Source organism: Protomyctophum bolini (assembly GCF_963924005.1).
Source record: "Protomyctophum bolini genome assembly, chromosome: 16".
In the NCBI taxonomy this organism is placed as follows: Eukaryota; Metazoa; Chordata; class Actinopteri; order Myctophiformes; family Myctophidae; genus Protomyctophum; species Protomyctophum bolini.
The window spans coordinates 33,494,472-33,507,085 of record NC_137877.1 but is presented as its reverse complement, the minus strand read 5'-3'; the positions used below and the strand labels follow the sequence as shown (position 1 = coordinate 33,507,085).

General features: G+C 43.2%; 1 protein-coding gene across 1 annotated transcript; it reads left to right on the top strand.

Annotated features, from left to right (window-relative positions):
* Positions 1-5,637: 5,637 nt before the first annotated feature.
* LOC308330687 (atypical chemokine receptor 3-like) lies at positions 5,638-11,253 on the top strand. Its single transcript, XM_080785658.1, has 2 exons — positions 5,638-5,793; positions 8,352-11,253. The coding sequence occupies exon 2, from the start codon at positions 8,415-8,417 to the stop codon at positions 9,576-9,578; it is 1,164 nt and encodes a 387-aa protein (XP_080641784.1). The 5' UTR covers positions 5,638-5,793; positions 8,352-8,414; the 3' UTR covers positions 9,579-11,253.
* The last annotated feature ends 1,361 nt before the right edge of the window (positions 11,254-12,614 follow it).

Below are 12,614 nucleotides of genomic sequence, written 5' to 3'. Positions count from 1 at the left end.
GTTTTTGGGGCTGTTGGGGCCAAGGGCTGAGGGCTGAGGGCTCCCTCAGTCCCTCCCTCATGAAACTGATCAACATGAATGCAGACATTAGACAGTTTCTACTTAAACTTTGACATTGGCTGATGTCATCTTTCACAGTCATTAATTCATTTAATTCACAAAGACATTGCAGATGTATTGCACATCTCCTTCCTTCTCAATTCAATTCAATTCAATTCAATGGGGGTTTATTTGCATGTGTGTACAATTAAATAGAATTAAGCAATGTGTGAACTGTGAACAGAGCTGTGTCACACTGGAACTTTGAAATCAAATATATTATGTAAAACTTAAATACTGAAATACAAACCTGTATTTGCAGCAAACTGCTTGTTTGCTGTTAAAAGAAAAATATTTGTAGATGTCAATGTAATGTAATTAAAGGTATCTGCTCTATTTGTATGTACAGTAGTTGTCTGTTCTGAGATCAACCTGGATAATGCATACGGTGATACTCTTTAAGGTGGTTGTTATTCACTGGTACGATTATTGTTATTAATTAACAGCTCACCAATTCTGCTGCTGTGTTTGCACATTGCTGTACACACATTACACACACACACACACACACACACACACACACACACACACACACACACACGCACACGCACACGCACACGCACACACGCACACACACACACACACACACACACACACACACACACACACACACACACGTCACCCCTGCTGTTTCTCAGAGGAACTTCTCGTCTGGCCTCTGTAAAATGCGGCCTGTGGAACAGAGGTTGGCAGCAGTTTGAAGAACTACGGATGCTTATCAGAATGGCTAACAAATCCCCCTAGATGCTCCTGATATGGAGGACAATGGCTATGTGCTCTCTTTCAAGCCTCAATGAAATAAACCGTAATACTCTGATCTTGCATGAGGACAGAGAGTATACTGTTTCATCATTGAATTCAGGGAGTGTAATCATAATAAACGGCAGTCTGCTGTAACATTTGCCATACACTGGTACGATTATCATAATAAAACACTTGGCTATATGAATGTTTTTCTAACAGGAGTTGGCGTTATCAACATGTCATCGCTTGTAAGCTTTCTGACAGCTTCTGGGCTCTGTTTGTCTCTTCACACTGGGTTGGGTCATCGGTACGTCACTGAAATGATCATCTCTGGTCCCATTTCTTTTTAGTTCAAAGTTTGTGCCATGCACAGTGAAATGATGTTGATTTATTCATAATGTAAGTCATAAAGTGTACCAATGTAACAAATGTGTCAGAGTTTGATAACCGCTGTCAGAACCGCAACCACTGAGCGTTAAGTGTTCTAGTACAGCTGCACAGGCAGAAGTGGAGCAGGTGAGCTCCCACTGAACACATGAGGCTCCCACAATGCTTTGTGACGCTTCCAAGAGGATGTGCTCTCTTGGAAGAGATGCTGAGGCTCAACAATGCTAATGACAACAAAAACCAAGCCAACAATCCTCCTGCACCTGACTTTGTTATTTACTTTTTTAACCCCTTTTTACTTTTTTGGTGGTGGTTGGAGGGGTGGGGGGGGGGGGTAACTGCTTAAAATCCATTTAACCCATAAGACCTTTATGACAATAAATTATACCCTGAAAGTTAATGCAACATTTCATGTGGGAACACACAAGGATAATTTATGTATCCATCCGTTCACTAGTGCATTTAAGTCATTCTTGTCAGTTAGAGCTAGACAATCAAACGATAACATTCAGGACTCAAAGTAACCATGTCAGCCGTTGTCAGAGAGTTGTTCTTGTTGTGTGACACTGTGTGTGTGTGTGTGTGTGTGTGTGTGTGTGTGTGTGTGTGTGTGTGTGTGTGTGTGTGTGTGTGTGTGTGTGTGTGTGTGTGTGTGTGTGTGTGTGTGTGTGCGTGTGCGTGCGTGAGTGAGTGAGTGAGTGAGTGTGTGTGCGCGTATGTGTGTGTTTAGGAGTTCGTTATTTAGAGGGCGTTTGCTCTTTCTTTGAAATGCTCAATTCAACATCCTGTGGTTCTTCAGTGGGAGTGGAGGGCTGTGGTGGTGGTTTACTAAATGCTTACTGTCTGAATCTATGGATTCAAAATGAATCAACCAAGGGAGAGGCACTGTCTGACAGCTGCCAGATCGTTATAGCTTACGCCTTCTATATGCGTACAATGTTGTTTCTGTTGGTTTCACAGGGTGGTTCTCAGTGTGGTTCTCGTACATTTTCAAATGTTTTTTTTAAAGGACCCCCACATTATGTATTTGGCCGTGGACCCCCTCTGAAAAGACACCATAAGAGAAGATTTGTGTTAAAAAGAATGTCAGAATTATTCTAATTAGTATATTTTTCTAAATGTATAGATCGGCTATATTTTAATAGACAAAATATAAGTGGTTTAACTTATTTTCATGCTAATGTTGCTGAGGACCCAACCCTCTCAAGGACATTTTTGGGGTCGCCACTCTGGATGCCATGCACTTAGAGACAGCTGGTGCCTCCATGGATGTATTAAAAATCCATCAACTAATCAATCAGTAAAATCTTAGCATACTCAGGTCCATAGCAATGCAATAAAAACAGTCAAGGGAAGATAAGGGTAAAAGAAAAACGCATTTGTGTTCATGATGTGGCAAACCAGGGGAAACAGCCAGGCCTATTCCCCACAGAATGAGGCTGGGGGAGGTGATAGAGGGAGTATATCACCCTGTACAGGTATTACAGCCAATGGGAGCCTGGACATGGACGCACCTGCAGCCAGTAAGGCAATCACCAGAAGCTGTTAAAGAGCCGACGCCCAAGCTGTCTGGTGAGTCAGTTTGAACTAATGGAGGAGTGAGGAAGGAGGAATCTCTCTGTTCATGAGGAGGCTGGTATGAGGGAGATCTCTCAAGCCGACTGCTCCTCAAGGGAGAGCCTACAGCACTCTCCCCCAACTAAAGTAGTCACTAGCTCTCTCTCTCTCTGCTCTACGCACAGGACTGCAAGTGACTAGAAGCCTAAGCCCCTGACAAGAGGAACCCTATGTTGATGTTTTGCCCCGTTTTCCCCTTTCCCTAACACTTTAAATAAAAGACAATTTAAGTTTATTGTGAATCTGTACCTCCTGGGTTGCCACAATGGGTGATGAGCCGGCAGGGGCTTTCCTTGTCGCTCCACTATATGGTTGTTGGGACACCCGTTAAACTGGGAGGGGAACTGAGGGGAGAAAGTGTGACACACAGACTTAAACCTATACAGTATATTCTTGACCAGGGGTCTGTGTGGAGTTTGCATGTTCTCCCTGTGTTCCCTAGGGTATGGTACTCTCACAAAAACATGCCGTAATCCTGGTCTCTAAACTACCTCCCCCTGGCCAGCCGGGGCGCCTGATGGAGGGGAAGGGAACTGGTCGGAATAATGTGTTCCTTCCACGCGCTGTGTCCGGCCGGGGAAACTCTCCCCTGTCAGGTGAAAAGAAGCAGCTTGGACTCCTCATGCATAGAAGGAAGCATGAGGTCAGTCCGCTACCCCTCCCAGGTTGGCAGAGGAAGTGTAGCGCCCAGGATTACATTAGATAATTGACACTGGGTGAAAAAATGGGTTACAAAATTGTGGGATAAAACATTCCCACAGCAGCTTTTTGCTTCTACGGGCCGTCGGCATGGAACAAGCTCCCACTGTACCTTCGTCAGGCAGCCTCTGTAGACATTTTTAAAGCTCAGCTCAAGACCCACTTCTACAACATTGCTTTTAATTGATCTTTTATTTTTTTATTTTTGTTATTCATGTCCTCACTGTATTGCATTACTGCTTGTTTTTAATGTTGTTGCCTTGCTTTTCTTTTATCCTCCATTTCTCTGTAAAGCACTTTGAGCTGCATTTCATGTCATGAAAGGTGCTATACAAATAAAGTTTTATTATTATTATTATTATTATTTATTTAAAGAAAAACAGGCAGTCTACAAGCACTTGTAGTTTTGCTCATTTCACCGAATGTTTGCCTGTTATGTCCAGAATATATAGGGTTCATAATATGGTTAATGCTCTCCTGATGAAATCCCTTACCTTCAGGTGAAAATAAACAGTATTTTTTAGCAAAAGGCAGATGCACACCTCAGAAGGCTAGTGACAGGTGCGTTATGTGCATAGGGAAATAAAGCATACTTAAAAAGGTTATCTTTGAAAAACAAAGTTTTGCTCTTTAAAGAGCAACATTTTTGGCAAGTTTTCTGACAGTGTGCGGCCGTGCGGGAACCTTCTTTGTTTTTCCAAAGATAACCTTTTAAAGAAAAGAAACAGTATGCCTTGGTGGCTCCCTCGGAGGAAGCATGGTTGTCTGTGCCTTCCATAAGGTCCAACAGTGGGGGTTGACAGTGACAAGGACTGCAAAACTCAAGAGTTCGGAGTATAGGCCTATTTCTACCGAATGGCCACAACAGCTAGCTAGACTGTTCATTATTTATGGCAGAGATTTTCAACCCTTTTCATATCAAGGCCATGATGAGATTTAGCCTAAACTATAGGCTATGTCCACATTTCCATGCTGTTGGTACCATAAGAAAGATAGCAGGCAAACATTGATCAAAATAACAATTATTCTACATTCTCTAATTGTGAAGACTTCTTGTAAATTAACTTAAGTAATGCAAATGTTTAAGATAATAAAGTGTGTAAAAGGAGACCAAATGGACCCGTAAGGGTTAAAGATCTATAAGGGCCCATCTCGTTACCAACTCTCCATCATTTAGCTTCATGGGGATCACCTGGAACCGCCTCCTCAAGGACCATTGATTGAGAATCACTGATTTATGGTGCCGTTTTTAATATTTCTCCCCACATCTGTTTTCAGTTGGCTAGTGTGTGTGTGTGTGTGTGTGTGTGTGTGTGTGTGTGTGTGTGTGTGTGTGTGTGTGCGTGCGCGTGCGTGCGTGTTTGTGTTATGAGGACCAATCTCTGCACCACAATAATAGAATATGAGAAACAGGTATATATGTATAATATTCAGGTTGGGGCTGAATTATATACATTTAAAAGTATAGGTTTAGGGGTTGGAATAGTAAAGCATTATTACTACTGTATATAGTTACAGTATGTGCCAATGTCATGCCCACAAAATGCTGATCGCTCACTAGCAATGACAATGCATTGTGATATTGTAGATTGCTATTTTCAGCTATAGGCTTGCAGTTAAAAATGGCAAAAACTTGAATGGCATTCATAAAGTCCTAAAATGTCAATGTCCTAAGTATAGGCGGTGTATGCAGTATAGGCATATGTTTTATTTATTTCTTAATTAGTTGTTAATTATTAGTCTGTTGCCAATTCCCCTGCATAATGCAATTTTAATCAAATACAATTAGGCTACGAACATAGGAAAAGTCAGGGCCTCAATGGATTTATGTTGATTGTTGACGTATGTCAAATTGTCAACATACATTTTTAAATGTTGTGTAACATTTAAAAACAGTCCAAATGTTTGCCTTGGACACTCTAGTGTTAAAAGCCCAGATGTAAAAAACTTGCATGCATATGAAATCCGATGCATGCAACGTTTTTTGGCCGAAACTGTACCGTATGCAAATTACAAACGTTTCAGGGTAGGGAGTAGGGACCAACCCTTGAATCAGAGAACATCAGCAAGTGTAGTGCTGTGGGAGTTACGATCTCAGATTCATTGACTGACTGTCTGAGGAGATCTAGAGTCGGACGGGCGCAAACTGAAGAGCAGAGCTTATCTCAAAATCGAAAAGTGTATTTTTATTTTTATTCTTCATCCGAGCAAACGGGGACAGGGACAACTCAAGAAAAACAAGTAGAGGTAAGCATCTATAATTCTTTAGTCGCTTAAAGGGCAGGGCAATAGATTAAACGTATTATACAAGGTTTAAGTTTCTCTTAGTTCGTAAAACAAACTTTATTGACATTTCCTATAATAGCCTACGATTGATGTTGTTATTCACGCTTATTGTATGCTATTTCAGCGAATATCGTACGAGTCGCTGTTATTTTTCCTCTGTCTGTCTGGCTGTCTGTCTGTCTGGCTGCAAAGTCAAGTGCCCGGTCTGCTCTGCTTCCCAGCCAGGCGGTTTGGTGCGCATGCAGCGCTGTGCCGTAGCCGTACACATCAACCTATCCAAATAAATACAATACGCTACAATGAACCAGGCATCATGAGTGACACATTGTTGATAGGCTTCTAGCGACGTACGCCAATACATTGCATTTGCCGTGCATTGAGAAACAAGCGCTGTTTAAAAAAGTGTTTATGCATGCATTTCAACTAATGTGTGTTTCATCAGCTTATTGTGGGCACGCACCCACTGACTCAGTGCGTGTGTTTGAGAGACAGACAGATAGACAGACAGACAGACAGACAGACAGAAGAGGGCCAGGGATAATACATAGATTAAAGCCTATATGTGCTGTTTGTGTTATCTGATGGTGTGAGTGTGAAGGAGCTAATGAGCTTGAAACCTATGTGGTTACCTGGCACCTCCAGGTATTTTCCATATAATAGAAGGGAATTAGACAGATACCAGTGTGAGGGTGCATTTTAGCATACAAAATCCCTCAATTAGAAGGGATCAGCATCCTGCAGCTGTTGCTGCAGGTAATGGCAAATCTGAGATTTCAGCGAGAGTGACTTTGCTGAAATCTCTCATGAACTGTATAAGCCTATTATGGACACTTTGGACAGGATTCAGTGTCATAACCGAACCTTGTTTCCCTATAAGCTACTATACTGTCTGAGGAGCCGAAACAAATAGGTCATTTTACTCTTACTTGCACACAAGACCTAACAATAAATAACCTTGAACCTGATGGGGATAAGATAAGAGTTGTCACTAGATAGAATCCCATACAGCTTTGCGAGGAGGATGCTGTGAATATAAGGCACATTTCCCGTTCTCCTTGACACAGGCAGCTGGTTTAAGCGCCGTCACATTCACTGCACTCTAACCCGCTGTGACGCCCAGCGGTCAGTGACCCCTTTATGTAGCTGTGCACAGTAAAATCCTCAGTGATCATTTTTCCATTCGTACCTCTGAGTGTATACAAATGTAACCAAATCGAACTTTAGCCGGGCTTCCCTCCACTGATGTTTCCACACATTTCACTCATTAGTCATTGGCCACACATTTTCAGCCAAAAGCGGGAGGATTAAGGACCCCTGTGTACTGGTTCTGACCCCTCACCTTTCACCCCTTGCCCCTTACACTGACGCTAGCAGTCAGAGGGGCCAAGAAAGACATCACACCAATGAGTAGAGTCTCAAGCATATAGGTCAGGTTGAGGCACCATGACACCCTGCAGATCAGTGTAACCACACCAGTCTATACAGCAAACTATAGTTACATTTAACTTAGTGTTAAATGTACCTAAGACAATGTACAAATGTTACATTTGTACATGTTCAAAAAGCATAAATGAACACTGAGGATTCTAGTGTGTAGTATGTGTGTGTCCACCCTGTGTGTGTGTCTTTTATTAGTTTCAGATGTTCTAACTTGACGTAGTCGATGATATGAGGAGGCTTTTCTTTGATCCTTGGGGCGGTGAAAACTCGTCTCTCACACTCTCCTCGCTCGTTTCAAAAGAAGAAGGGGGGCATGGGATTTTTTTTGTTTCTATAACAAGCAGAAAAAGCAAAAACATTCTTTATTGTGGCATCAGGTTTCCCACTCTGGCTTGTGCTATATCTCGGAATGCCCGGAACGCTCCGGAAATACACTCTGTTTGGGTTTCCAGGTCCCATTTCCTCACGTCTAATCTGCACTCTATGCTTTCTGGGGCTAATGTAAACATTTCTAGTGCTGCCCCCTGCCCGTGTACATCAAATATGGGGTGACTGCTCCTAAACTCTCCAGTTATCACTACTTTAAAAGTTTTTAAACTCATAAAAACTGTGTTTTTTTAATTTATGATGATTTAACCACGTTAACATTCTTTAGTATCTGGTAGCAACCACAAGAGGCTTTGTGGTTTTATTAACAAGTCACTCATTCAAGTGCAGTGTATTCCACAATATAAATAATGCTGTGTTTTATATTATCTCCGTTTACCGTCTAGTCTAATTCATAAAAAATGTGTGGGGTGCTAATATATTAAAGTCTAACTCATGTTGATTAGGTGATGCACAACAAACGGTGCAAACACACAAATCCCACGTGGCCAGAATGATGTCAGTCATCTATGACGTATATCTATGAAGTATGACTCCACATTTGGGCAAGGTTTCAGCCCAATCTGACTTTGGCAATTGGCAATTGTTGCTATTCTCGAGCAAGTATGCAGGGTTAAAACTCTGTCTGGGAGGTTGGGGGGTTTATACTTACTGTAGCCTACTAGTACTAAGCTCATGTGTTGGTTCAACAGGACGTGTTCCAGTGAGAGGCGTTCCACGGCAGTCTGCTCCCAGTCTGCTCCCAGTCTGCTACCATGGGCCAAGAGATGAGTCTGAGCACCAGCGAGCTGGAGGACCTGTTGGCGTCATGGGGGGACATGAACTTCACGGACGAGCTGAGCAACAATTTGAGCGTGGACACCACAGTGTGCGCCACGGCATTCAACCGCAGCTTCTTGCTGTACTTCATGTGCATCATTTACCTTTTCATCTTCATCATTGGCCTGGCGGCTAACGCATTGGTCCTCTGGGTCAACGTCCGCTCCCAAAGAGACTCTGTCCCTCGCCACGAGACGCACATGTACATCGCCCACCTGGCGGTCGCAGATCTGTGTGTGTGTGTCACCCTGCCTGTGTGGGTGAGCTCGCTGGCCCAGCACGGCCACTGGCCGTTCGGCGAGATGGCGTGCAAACTCACGCACCTGATGTTCTCCGTCAACCTCTTCAGCAGCATCTTCTTCCTGGCGTGCATGAGCGTGGACCGCTACTTTAGCATGACGCGGCGCGGAGACGGTGAGAAAGGCAGGCGCAGGAAGCTGATCCGCTGGGGGGCGTGCGTCGGGGTGTGGCTCTTTGCACTGGTCGCTTCGCTGCCAGACACCTACTTCCTGCGCGCTGTGAAGTCGTCGTACGGGGACACCATGCTGTGCAGGCCGGTGTACCCAGAGGACACCCCGCGCGAGTGGATGGTGGGCGTCCAGTTGAGCTTCATCCTGTTGGGTTTCGCCCTCCCCTTCCCCGTCATCGCCGTGTTCTACGCCCTCCTGGCCAGAGCGCTTAATAACGGCTCCTGTTCCTCAACCTCCTCCTCCTCTGCCTGCTCAGCGGTGGACCATGAGCGCCGTGTGAGCCGCAGGGTGATCCTGGCCTACATCGTGGTTTTCCTGGGCTGCTGGGGGCCGTACCACGGCGTCCTTCTCGTGGACGCTCTGGTTCAGCTGGGCCTGGTGCCTCTGAGCTGCTGGCTGGAGAACGTGCTGTATGTGGCCTTACACCTCACCCAGTGCCTGTCCCTAGTCCACTGCTGCTTCAACCCCATCCTCTACAACTTCATTAACAGGAACTACCGCTATGACCTCATGAAGGCCTTCATCTTCAAGTACTCCACTAGGACTGGCTTGGCGCGCCTCATAGAGGCCTCCCACGTGTCCGACCCTGAATACTCCGCTGTGGCTCTTGACATCCCGCCACAAATCTGAGCTCCATTCAGGCCGCGGTAATCAACCCCAGGAGACCGTCTCTAAATAGTGATGACATAAATGTAAATCAGTCGCTTCTACTCATTGCCTCTAGACAGCCTTTCAAGTTTATGTAGATTTCTTTTTCCATAAATATCGGCAGGATGTCAATTTAGATTCATCTGACCAGGTTTTCATGCTTATGCAGTAATATGTCTACAGACTGGCTCTCTATACAACGTTGATGGACAGAGAGGTGTAAAGCACTTAGAAATGTTATGAAGAGAGTTGTTCCCTATACTGTAAAAGGTTGTTAAAGCCAAAACAGTGACTGTAAATTTCTCTCTCTACAGCAAAGATATGGACCAATCATGAACTAACTATGTAGTATTTTGCATTGTGTATGTGTGTCTTTGTATGTCCATCATGCACATGTGTGTGTGTACTGTATGGGTATTTGAGTGGATCTGCCTTATTTGTAATAGAGGGCTAAACATTTTCCTCCACTTTGTACATAATCAGAGGGGCATTAAATACTGTACCATTATTATTGGTAGAATAATATTAGTCTTTGTATTGAATCATATTTATATATTGTATGCTTTCATCATTTTGCGCACTGTGATTCCAAGTTCTCATGCCTTTGATAATCTGCATTATGCTTCACTCTAAGCTGCCTCGTTATTTTTAGTTGAGTCACTGACTGGCTCAATGGTCCAGTCCTGCTGTCAGATAAAACTATCACCTCACTTCCATGAAACCTTCAGATAAAGAACTCTATAAATCAAGCTTAAGTCTAATGTTGTTTTAGGCCTCTATTTAGTTGACTGCGGAAATCGCGAAATGACCTTCACTGCTGAGTATTTCAGAGAATAGAACCCCCTGTCACTAATGTAGGTCTGTTTCACAAAAACGTTTGTATTAGTGTATAAAAATATTCCACAGTCCCGACAATAATATGCATGTTAACTATGTTCACATATACAGTACACTGTAGACACTAGAGACTAGAGAGTCAAACCCAGAGTACTTATTTGTGTTAAAATGCACCCTTTCGGAGTCTGTAAATATGTACTGGATTTGACTGTGTAGTAGAAGTTTCAGGTCTTTTCAGATGACGCATAACAGTCTATCTCTAAATGAATTGGATTAACTACATGTGTGTGCGGTCTGGTTGTCGACCCAAACCTCCAAAATACTTGTATGGTTCTTTGCCCGAAGGCTTCAGTTCCCCTCCCTCATTTCCCGCCGTCTACTAGGACTACTGACCTGCAAGGGAGCACAGTATACATAGCTCCAGTCCTGTTTTGAAATACAGTATACAACTGAATAGTGATTGAATGTGCCAGCTAATTTTAGCATCAGTGCTAAAAGTTAATGGCGCAAAAACGACACATGTCCATATGGTATTAATCCTGCTGTGTCAGCAGCACACAAGCCTCAGACAGCTATGCCTTTATGACCAATAACTGGGAACAGCTTTATTGCTCTCTCATGTAGGTAGCAGCTGTGGTGTATACAGCTAAGTGTTTTTTAAGGACTGGGTAGCAAGGATAACTGAGTGCATGTGCAAGTCCAAATATATTTCTCTATGTATTTTAGAGATTTGTGTGTGTGTGTGTGTGTGTGTGTGTGTGTGTGTGTGTGTGTGTGTGTGTGTGTGTGTGTGTGTGTGTGTGTGTGTGTGTGTGTGTGTGTGTCACATGCGTGAGAGAGACATAGATATATAGGGAGAAGAAGTGAGGCCACACAATATGCATCACACAGCTCAACAGAGAGCGCTGATGTGTAATCCGTCATAAACATGGAGATATACAGTTCGCTCACTGTCTGTGGTCGGAAACACATTTTGTTTGATATGTTTCAAAGAGCACATCGTATCATCTAAATCGGTTACGCATGCATACTGTTACACTGAAAAGACTCTGCGTTGAGATTAAAAATGAATGAAGACATGACCATGTGCCTATACAAGAACAGAGGAATTCCATTGGTATTGTAATGTTTACCATGTGTTTTGTTATATATTAAATATGAAATAAGTAAGAAAAAAAGTATTTTGCCTTTGTGTGTTCTTTAACTAACTCAATTCATAACTTGTAACAGACCCTGATATTATATTAGATCCCTTTAATACGGATTTTAAATCACAAATCCAAACTGCATTCATAAGACAAAGTGAGGCAAATGTGCTTCTCCTGACAACCTGGCAATGGACATGAAGTCATAGACTAATGCCACTGGATGTGCTTAGTCTTACATTATGTAATTTATGGACTATCCCTTGCAGTGCAGAGATGGACCATGGCTTCAACATGGACTTTAGCTTCACACGTAGAGGAGGGGTATATTTCTCAATTACTGTCACCATTAATTCATAGCTTATGTAGGCATGAAATCATCATGAGCCAAGAAAAGAGAAGGCGTTACAGTGGATTTGGAGGTTGGTAAGACAAAGTGCCATGCGGCATACATCATTGTGTGAAGCAGCTAGAATAGCCTATAGCACTTTTACACATGAAAGAACTCAATGTAAGTGCACTTCATTTATGTCACAGAACACTGTACACATATGAGTTTTCAGAAGAACAGAAAATAGTTGATAGTTCAAATTGAGTCGCTATTCTATCTAAGTCCATGTCCTACACAGCATGTGTCCAATGTCTCACTAGACTGAAGCTGCAGACAGACTGTATGAATGTAACACACACCCCTGCTGCTTTATGATTGAACAGCTTTTGTTTTAGTTGGCTCAGTCTTAGGCTGTGAACTGTTTGCTTCCCTTTACAATTTGTCGGCTGTGAATGATTCCCTTCTTGATATTCCTGTCGGTAGGACATGCTTACCCAGAGCAAGTCAAACAGTATATCATCCCAGAGCTAACCATCCGCGCACAAAGTTAAACATGCCCAGTGTGAGTGAAATAAAGCTTGGAACTCCAGGGCATTAAACTCCATCAAGTTTTTTGAGTTTCTGTCTTATCAGCTGCTTTCAGTTCTCACCATCAGGGGCACACACGCACGCACCGACGCACTCAAAGTGATGATCTATTCATTT